This window comes from Saccostrea echinata, unplaced genomic scaffold (assembly GCF_033153115.1).
Source record: "Saccostrea echinata isolate AGI-Se365-2 ecotype Australia unplaced genomic scaffold, CSIRO_AGI_Sech_v1 ptg000004l, whole genome shotgun sequence".
NCBI lineage: Eukaryota > Metazoa > Mollusca > Bivalvia > Ostreida > Ostreidae > Saccostrea > Saccostrea echinata.
In genome coordinates, this window is record NW_026889753.1 from 3,719,910 (window position 1) to 3,730,629 (window position 10,720).

General features: G+C 33.9%; 1 protein-coding gene across 1 annotated transcript; it reads left to right on the top strand.

Annotated features, from left to right (window-relative positions):
• The first annotated feature begins 8,322 nt into the window (after window positions 1-8,322).
• LOC133179251 (uncharacterized) lies at window positions 8,323-10,496 on the top strand. The gene is made up of 2 exons (XM_061314040.1): window positions 8,323-8,474; window positions 10,166-10,496. The coding sequence occupies exons 1-2, from the start codon at window positions 8,323-8,325 to the stop codon at window positions 10,494-10,496; spliced, it is 483 nt and encodes a 160-aa protein (XP_061170024.1).
• The last annotated feature ends 224 nt before the right edge of the window (window positions 10,497-10,720 follow it).

A 10,720-nucleotide genomic window follows, 5' to 3' on the forward strand; every position in this document is an offset into this window, starting at 1 on the left:
GTCAGGGGTTCTGATGTTAGGGCGGGGCTCTATTGATTATATAGTGAAAATGCATTAATTCTTTGAAAATCTTCTCCTGTGCTCCTGGGTATTAAATAAAGTAACTAAGTACATAGTTATGATGAGCAAGAATGCCTCTTCCGAAATTGTGAAAATCATGGCCCCAGGGTCAGGGGTTCTGGCCACAGGGGGGGGGGCTATATAAGTCTTATAGTGAAAGTGCATTATTTCTTTGAAAATCTTCTTCTGTGCTCCTGGGTATTAAATAAAGTAACTAAGTCCATAGTTATGAGGAGCAAGAGAGCCTCTTCCAAAATTGTGAAATTCATGGCCCCAGGGACAGGGGTTCTGATGTCAGGGCGGGGCTCTATTGATTATATAGTCAAAATGCATTAATTCTTTGAAAATCTTCTTCTCTGCTCCTGGATATTAAATAAAATAACTAAGTACATAGTTATGATGAGCAAGAGTATCTCTTCCAAAATTGTGAATTTCATGGCCCCAGGGTCAGGGGTTCTGGTGTTAGGGCGGGGCTCTATTGACTATATAGTGAAAATGCATTAATTCTTTGAAAATCTTCTCCTCTGCTCCTGAGCATTAAGGTGATAAACTAAGTACATAGTTATGATGAGGAGGTGGGCCCCTTCCAGAATTGTGAAAGCCATCACCCATGGGTAAGGGGTTCTGATGTTAGGGTGGGGCTCTATTGATTATATAGTGAAAATGCATTAATTCTATTAATTAATCATTATTTAATCCTGTCTGCACCTTAGCGTTGAGCTGATAAATAAATTGCTTAGCTATGATGAAAATGGGAGCTTCGAACAGAATTTTTAAATCTTGTGGTCCTAGGGTCAGGGGTTCTGGCATAACGAGGGGGGGGGACTTTTGATAATATAGTGGAAAAGTGTTAATTCTTCGAAGTCCATAGTTATGATGATGAGGGTAACTCTTCCAAATTTATAAATTTCTTGACCCTTGGTCTTGGGTTCTGGTGTTAGGGTAAGGCTTTGTTGAATCTGTAGTGAATAATGCATTGTATCTGTGAAATTCTTCTCTGCTTCTGGGCATATCAGAAGAAAACTGAGTAAAAGTTTAAATGATATAAGTAAGCGTATATCTACCAGATTTTTGAACATCTGGACCATTTGTCTAAGCATTCTAGTCCTGGGCAGGGCTCTATTAATTTGTATTTTACTGAGAGAAGTTATTCCCCTTTTCCATTCACCTTTGATAATTAATCACTGTAAATAATGTATTTGAAAGGTTAATAGAATAAGATAATTATGCAAGAATGTTTATCATATAATTCAAAAAGTATTTTCTTAGTTTTAATAATCAGGTAGACCTGTAAGTAATAGATAAATAAAAATGAGACAAAAATAACTTATCTTATTAAAAGTTCTTCAAAGACCATAAGAGAGGTCAATGCTAGAGGTCTTAATATGGGTTTAAAAATAGTACAGAAGCACTAATAGTTTATTAATAGTCTGCATGGTGATAGTGTTAAGTGGGGGACAGATTAGAACTTAATTTATGAGTTGATACTGAATACTAGACTAATTATTTTGTTGATCCTGATCTTCCTACTTCTCTTGCTTTAGGGCAACAAAGCTTCATCTATCAGTGTATATAACTTCTAAATTGATGTATTATACTCAGGTGACCGTTAAGGCCCTTGGGCCTCTTGTTTTAAAAATCATGGACCGTGGATTAGAGTTAGCTAAAATCGGGATCAAATTTTAATAATCCATTTATACAGGAAGAAAATTTATCTCCATAATTGTAAAAGCCATGTTAGTCATAAAAATGGATAAAAGTAATGACCAATAATGACTCAATAAAAATGGAATTCTTAGATCTACAGAATTACTTTATTAAAAAGTAAAAGCTGTGAAATGACTTCAGCTTTTTTATCTTCAACTTTATTTATATAGCAAGATTCCATTATCACCTAAATATGGTGTTTTTGTCTCCCAACTGATTCGATACGCAAGAGTATATGCTATGAATACGATCAATTTTTAAACTGAAGAAAGCTACTAACAAAGTTAATTAAGTTGATATTTCAAGGATTTCAACAGCCTCGTATAAAGTCAGTTTTTTCGCAAATTCTACGCCGTTATAATGACCTAGTTTGTAAATACAACCTATCGTTGGGTCGTATTTTGTCTAAAATATTTCATACTGTTTGTTAGGTCATTGCTTTTATACTTAATTTTACTACGGAGTACTCGCAAACCTCACCAATGCATAGTGCTCACAGCGGGTGTGACCGGACGACAGGAGACCTCTCGTGTTTCCAAGGGTCTGTGTTTTTGCCCTGTTCGCGATTAGTGTTGTTTACTGGATTTTTGAGATTTGTCAATGTTCGTTATTACATACAATTGATACTGAATCGAGGTGTATGGATTTAGAGATCTTTTAGAGTTAGAGTCGGGCCATATTATGGGGTCAAATTTTCATGGGATTATAAGGATGAAAAATCTTTTTAACATCTGAAAAAAGCAGGACCCAGCCCGTGGACTTCTTGTTTGCTCATTTTATAGCTTTTACTTTCTGCAAACAAAGATAGATCATCCATCATACCAGCACTAGTATTGGATTTCAAAAAAAAAAAAAAAAAGAAAAAAAAAAAAAAGAAAAAAAAAAGAGCCATGTGGCCAAGTTTATTGACAGTAAACAGCATCAAATTCAATTTTCACCAGCCAACGTGGATTTCAAGTTGAGTTTGCCAAGACAAGATTGCAAAAATTTGGTTTTAACGATGATTTGATTTAATTTTTTTTTTTTTACGTAATATATCACCACCTGTCAAGATCGCAACTGAATAAAATTAACAGATATAGAAATGGTCGTTGAAAAAAAAGTATTAAAATGGAAGCATCCTTATGATATCTATGGTATGGCATTTCGAGTCAAAACAACTATTAGTAAAAAAGAATTGTTTTAGAGGTCTGGTTCATTTATTCTATGGGGGAAATATTATGCAAGTATTAATTCCAAAAAATATCTTTGGTCATTTACAATTTTATTTTATCAGAGCTCTTATGAAAACAGCAAGTGAACAAATTTTAAACATTAAGGTGTCTCCAACTTCACAAATTTATTGATTCAGTGTAGAAAAGCAGCATTGATATCCATTTAATATAGTTTGATATTATATATGTTCAAAAATTGTATAGTTTATCACCTTTTTAAAGAAGCCAGACATAAAATAACAGATGTTACTTGCCAACATAAGAGAATCGAGGATTTAACAGCATCGACAAAAACGCGAAGGAAAAAAAAATGGTTCAAATGGCATAATTTCAGCATCTTCAGAAAACTTATAATGTAAATCATATACGGAACCAATTTTGATGCACCAGATGCGCATTTCGACAAATTATGTCTCTTCAGTGATGCTGAAACCGAAACGTTGGAAACCCAAAATATTTAAATAAAAAAACTTGGAAGATCTGAAAAAGATGCCAAAAACTAGAGCCAAATACTTCGAAGGACCAGAACTATGCATGAGGGAGATAATCCTTTTTTTTTTTAGCTCACCTGAGCTGAAAGCTCAAGTGAGCTTTTCTGATCACATTTTATCCGGTGTCCGTCTGTCTGTCTGTCTGTAAACTTTTCACATTTTCGACTTCTTCTCAAGAACCACTGGGCCAATTTCAACCAACCTTGCCACAAAGTATCCTTGGGTAAAGGGGATTCAAGTTTGTTCAAATGAAGGGCCACGCCCAAGTTTTACATAGAAATATATAGGAAAAATCTTTAAAAATCTTCTCAAGAACAACAAAGTCATGATGAGTCATATTTATATGGAAGCATCCTCAGGTAGTGTAGATTCAAGTTTGTTCAAATCATGACCCCCGGGGGTAGGGCGTGGCCACAATGGAGGATCAAAGTTTTATATAGAAATATATATATAGGAAAAATCTTTAAAAATCTTCTTCTCAAGAACAGCAAAGCCATGATGAGTCATATTTATATGGAAGCGTCCTCAGGTAGTGTAGATTCAAGTTTGTTCAAATCATGACCACCGGGGGTAGGGCAGGGCCGCAATGGACTATCAAAGTTGTACATAGAAATATAAAGGAAAAATCTTCTTCTCAGGAACAGCAAAGCCCAGATTGTTCATATTTATATGGAAACATCCACAGGTAGTGTAGATTCAAATTTATTCAAATCATGACCCCCGGGGGTAGGGCGGGGCCACAATGGAGGATCAAAGTTTTACATAGAAATGTATAGGAAAAATTTTAAAAATCTTCTTCTCAGGAACAGCAAAGCCCTGATTGGTCATATTTATGTGGAAGAATCCTCAGGTAGTGTAGATTCTATTTTGTTCAAATCATGACCCCGGTGGGTAGGATGGGGCCACAATGGAGGATCAAAGTCTTAAATAGAAATATATAGGAAAACATCTTCTTCTGAAGAACTAAGCAAACCATGATTAGTCATTTTGATATGGAAGCATCCTCAGGTAGTGTAGATTCAATTTTGTTCAAATGATGACCCCCAGGGGTTGGATGGGGCCCATTGGGGGATCGAAAGTTTTACATAAGAACATATAGAAAAAATATTTCTTCTCAAGAACAGGAAAGCTATGTTTAGTCATATTGATATGGAAGCATCCTCAGGTAGTGTAGATTCAAGTTCAAATGATGACCCCTTGGATAGGGAGGAGCCACAATGGAGGATCAAATTTTTACAAAGGAATATATGGGAAATTTTTTTAAAAATCTTCTCAAGTACAATAAAGCCATTTGTTATATTGACATGGAAGCATCATCAGGTAGTTTAAAATTCAAGCCCCCCTCCCCCCCCCCCCTTTTCTATATTCAATACTGAACTGATTTGTGCTTCTGCCTAGCCAATGTGCTCAGGTGAGCGATGTGGCCCATGGGCCTCTTGTTTTAAAAATAACTTTCTAAATATTACCACAGGATTTAAATATATATCCGTATTTTTAAGCTAGTAAATTATATAAATTGTGGATATCAGACAATACATATACGATTTCGATACTAGATTCCAGAGTGAGAAAAAACATAAGTAAGAGTTACCATATTGCCCTTTTCATCATTTGTTTAATAAATTATTGACTAATTTTAGGAAATGTTAACCTTTTAAATATCTTTTTGCTAAATTATATTCTTTTTCGTAGATATAAGATAACATTTCTACGAAATATATACATGTACTTCTTTTACTGAAGAAATTTGATAAATGAACTATTTTGCAAAACACTATGGCGTCACTTGAGGTTGGAAAAACCGTAAGATCGCAGAGTTTAATGAAAAACTGAACGGTAAACGTTTTCTGCACAATTTTGAAGTTGTTTTAAGGAAAATAACTATCAAATCGAAATATATCATTTTAAAACGGATAGTCAGTCTCTTTATTAAATTTATGCATTGTATCGTATGAAAATACTTACTTACAACTTGGACTAAAACTTTCATAAATAATGCAAAAGACATTGTTTTGAAACAGAAGATAAAAATTAGGCTTTTAAGCAATATTTCTGTCATTTATGATTTTTCGATGAGTCTTTGTTTTAAAGTTAATTGTCCAGATGTGCTTGTAACGTAGTTATGACGAAATTTGTGGCCATTAGCGACTTTTGCATCGTGTATAAACATGCAATTTTCAGTCATATAAAGTTTTTGATTGACAGACTGAACGACAGGCTGTTGGTGTCATATTCCTAGCAAAGAACAAGGTATGGTAACGGCCGAATCTGGCCCCTTTTTTGATGTAAAAATCAGAACACAGTTAAAATTGTGTTTGTAGCTAAGAACTTAAAATGATGCTTGTTTTAAAACCAGCACTAATTTTGATGCAAAGCTTACACGGAGGCCACAAGAGGGTGCCGAAGTAGGACATTTTCCTAAGTTGAAAAGTGCCGAAATTCTCAGAAAAAATGAAGGAATCGGAATTTCCTGGTAATATGCACATCTACACATTGTGTCCTAAATATCTGCAAAGTTTGACCAAATTCTGTGCAGCGGTTTATGAGGAGTTGCCCTGACAAACTGTTCAACTCTATATTCAAGATATGGCCAAAATTCTAAGTTGAAAAGTGCCGAAATTCCCAGAAAAAATAAAGGAATCAGAATTTCTTAGTAATATGCACATCTACACATTGTGTCCTAAATATCTTTAAAGTTTGACCAAATTCTGTGCAGCGGTTTATGAGGAGTTGCGCTGACAAAAAACAGGACTGACTTACTGACTGACCGACTGACGGACGGGTCAAAAACATTATACCTCGCAACTTGTTGCGTGGGGTATAAAAAAATGCTGGCCTAAACGAGAAAAATTAGTACCATGGGAATTCCAACAAAGACCTGTACTCCAAAGACTACATAGACTTGAGGAACTTTGGCAAGTTTTATTGTTAACATCGGAGTTCTTAGAATCAAGAATCAGGTAACGAATCATAATTCCAAGAATCAGAATGATTTAAAATAAATTGAGTTTGTAGAAGACAAGGTGTGATAATTTACAAGTTCCTTCTTATTGAAGAAGCTGTTGTCTATGTTGTCAAAAAATGCTATTTTAATTTCATTTGTGAGGAATGGTTGTGTAAAGGGTCAAAAAGTCAGTCATGTTTTGATTCTATTGATTCTTGGAAACAAGAAATCCTTTCTGCAGATAAATTGTACATTACGTTCTCCTTTACTTGCTTGCCAGGAATGTTGCTCATGACACAGATAAAAGTGTTAGTAATCTACCCAATGCTGTGCAATAATCTTTAATCTTTGATTTACGTGAATACTTCTGATTCTATCTCGTATTCTTCAGAATTGTTCCAAGAAATGCAACCCCCAAAAATGTAGGGTTCAAAAAGAGCACAAATACAGAAGTTTATTACATTTTTCAATAGGGAAATAAAGTGATTTATTTATAAAATAAAAGTGATATTCTTTCATAGTGTGAAAGGATAACAAAATGATATTCTGTCGCAGTGTGAAAGGATATCAAAGTAAGTAAAAATGATTGGCCTGTCATACGATAGATGTAGTAACTAAACCATCTTGATAGAGACTACAACTTTAAATTTCCTCCCAAATATATTGCTAAATTCAATCCTACAATGCAGTTGCTAAGTTATGACATCTCAACCGGTCACCCATGATTTCACAGCCTATAACACTGTGTTAAGAAAAGACAGAGGCCAAGAGAAATGAGGAAAATTTAATAAATAGAAAATTTAATGTTTTGTAGTTGGACATGGAATTTATTTCACTCATGAGACAGGATTTTTAATTTTTTTTTTTTATATATATTTTCACTCGTGCTTCGCTCTCGTAAAAATACTGTATCAAAAATCCTGCCCCCATTGTGATATAAATTCCATATCCAACAACAAAACATTGAATATCCTCTATTTATTTTGTAATGAAACACTTTCATCAATACTATGTAACTGCCAAAGACATAAGTAAATGACTCTTTAGCACCAAATATTTAAATAAGCAGCCAAATAATTCTGCGTTATTATTGAAATCTGTTTGTGCTAAGTGTTTAGCAAGAACAAGTTTTGGCGAAAAATGCGCCAAAGTCTTGATTTTCTCTATTAGTAATAGTTAAACAGTATTCTTCCTATTTCTCATATGTAACCTATTTAAACCTATAGCCTTGAAATGACATGAAGTTTGAAATTATGAGTTTGAAAGACATACTTGTTTGATAAGATCAAGAATTTCTGATATCCTTTCAGCTAAAATAATATTTTTTTTTAATTAAAAAATATTTTTATAAAGTATGATTATGTACAGATGTCATATTTCATTTGCAAATATAAGTTTTGTCGAAATGATCAAAAGATGTTTTGGCATATTTACCAACTTGGATATCAATATTTCAATAATTCGTTTCCAGAATTTAGTTTTAGAACATTGAACTGAATATTGACATAAAATTTCGTTTCTAATTGTTTTATATTAATAACTTCCTAATATTTCTTTTTGTTACACTTTCTTACATTTCTTCCATTACTAAGATTTATAAGTATATTCATCACCTTTCATTTTCAAGTAAACACAACAAAACAAAACAAGATAAAATACGAGGAGTGAAACGGCATTTAAAGGGTGTTTAATATCGGTGGTTGGCGCACTATATAAAATTAGTATTGTCAGCGATGTTTTTATTTTAATTACCAGATTAAAACGGAAATATAACGTTACAAAATTTACAAACATAACAACTCTATGCTTTGTGGTACTAATTTTTGAAAATTCATGAATTTGACATCATAATTAGGAATTATATGACGTCATATGCATACGCACTTTCCTTTAGAAGTTTTCAAAAATGGCGATGTCAGGAGATAATGCATCGCACCAAATTGTCACTCAGTACTGTGTTAAACGGGGTATATGGCCCCTACCCATACAGGAAACGACAGGACGACACAAACGTGTTTCGGACACTGGTTTATACCTGGCAAATGGAGGTCAAGGATGGTTGTATTGGTCATCGATGGAAAAAGCTCTTGGTGTAGACTAAAATGACGGCAAACTGAATTAAAGTAAGGAGCTGGTCATCATAAGTGAGGAGCTCTGATTAATTACGCGAGATGTTAGGATCGTGATGGGGATGGGAAACTCTCAATGCAAAGATAAATTTCACAATCCTCGATGGCTGTGTTTGTGCAAGATGGATACCTCGGTCTCTAACTCAAAATTAAATGTAATGTCGAATTTTAATATCTGCTCCAAGACGCGTGATTTCCGAACAATTTCACAAACGCCACAAACTACATTTTGACGTCGCCAGTGATGCACCGATAGCCAATATCATAGTTTCTTTGATTTATTTACAGATATATTTTATTAATATTTTTGTAGTGTTAAAAAAATGTTAATTTTGGTGCATGCCAAATTTTCACTGAAAAGAATTTGTGAAATAAAACAAAAAATTGAAAATATTTGCGTTTTTCTGCAACAATCCTCGTAGACAGATTTTTAGACAAATAATATTCGGAAAAAGAATATTGGCGCCAGACATTATTTTTTTTTTATACAAATAAAATTTAATCTTTATTATCAATGATATTTTCTGATAGACTACAAACCAATGGTTCCTGAAGTCAGATTTTAAAAGTCAGAAGTATTTTAATGAGATACAGATATTTTTACACATCAGGAATGTTTAAATTAATATCTGCTTTTTAAAACATATTATTTTGATACAGATATACATAACGGGGATCTAGTAAATGTTCTATCAAAAGTGTATGTCTTCACTCCTTATGAAAATATTAAATCAAATACCAGGCTTTACACATCATAGGCAACTGCCTCTTCAATAAAAATGAAACTCACAAATTTTCTTATTTTGTCTTGTGTCATCTATAGACTTTTTAAAAACCATCCTGATTCTACATACAAGTACTCTGAGACTGATATGAAAAAAAGCCTGAGTTTCTCAATGACAATATATATGTAGTCTTTGCAGACCAGGTCTTTGAACAATCTGTTGGAATTCTAAACTTTATAATAAACATTAAGACGTCAACAATTCGATCGTCAACTTACCTTATTTATGAAGCAATGTACCATTATTACCTATTTATTAAATGTACAAAAATTTCTAAAACGAGACAGGCTACTGGCTAAAACGTTGATGATATAAGGGTATCAACATTCTCGTGTAAAGTCAACATTTCGCAAATTCTGTGTTTCATACAATCACCTTATTTGCAAATACAATATTTTTTTGGTCGAACACTGACGGCATGCTTAATCCTCCAGATGTTTTCAGAGGTGCTCACAATTTCTATGGTTTAATTGCACTTTTAAGCATGATTACTATTCGGTATCGTCATGTTTCAATTGATATCTACTATTATTAATGATGGCTTTTTTTGACACCAGAAAAATAATGGTTACTTCACAGAATCAAATAGAATGTGCTTCTCACAGACTTCCCTTGTCTAATTAGTTCAGTAATTGTAGACCGAATTCCCTTACTTTGTTGTGACTATATATATAAAATGAAAATGCTCAAAACGTGTCATTTACTTGTGTAATGAGCAGTATTATCTCCTTTACAAGTCGGCTTGGAGAAATGAATGTATGATTGTCAAATATAGCATATGTATATAAACTTTATTAGTTTAAGGAGCTAAACAATGTATATAAATTTCACTCAGCATTTACAGAGTTTCTCATGCTGGCCAGACGTCCGAGAGTTTTGAAGTCAAATTAGAAGTTCGACAAGGATGTTTGCTGTCACCATTCCTCTTTCTCTTGGTCATTGACTGGATCATGAGGACCACCACATCAGGCAGGAACAATGGTATACAGAGGACACTCCTGATGCAACTCGATGATCTCGATTTTGCCGATGACCTGGCTCTCCTTTCGCACAACCATAGTCAGATGCAGGATAAAACAACTCACCTTGCAACAACATCAGCAGGAACAGGACTCAAGATCAACTTGAAGAAAACAAAATTTATGAAGATAAGCACGACTCCCTAAACATCAGTTACAGTTGGTGGTGAGCCAGTCAGAATTGAGTCTTTCATCTATCCGGAGAGTGTGGTGGACAGATAGTGTGGCACAGACCGTGACATCAAGTCAAGAATCGGCAAAGCAAAAGCTGCGTTTACAATGCTAAAGAACCTCTTGGCCTCAAAGAATATCCGCATTATTATTAGACCGCGGATCCTCAACTCCAATTTTAAGTCCGTCTTACTGTATTG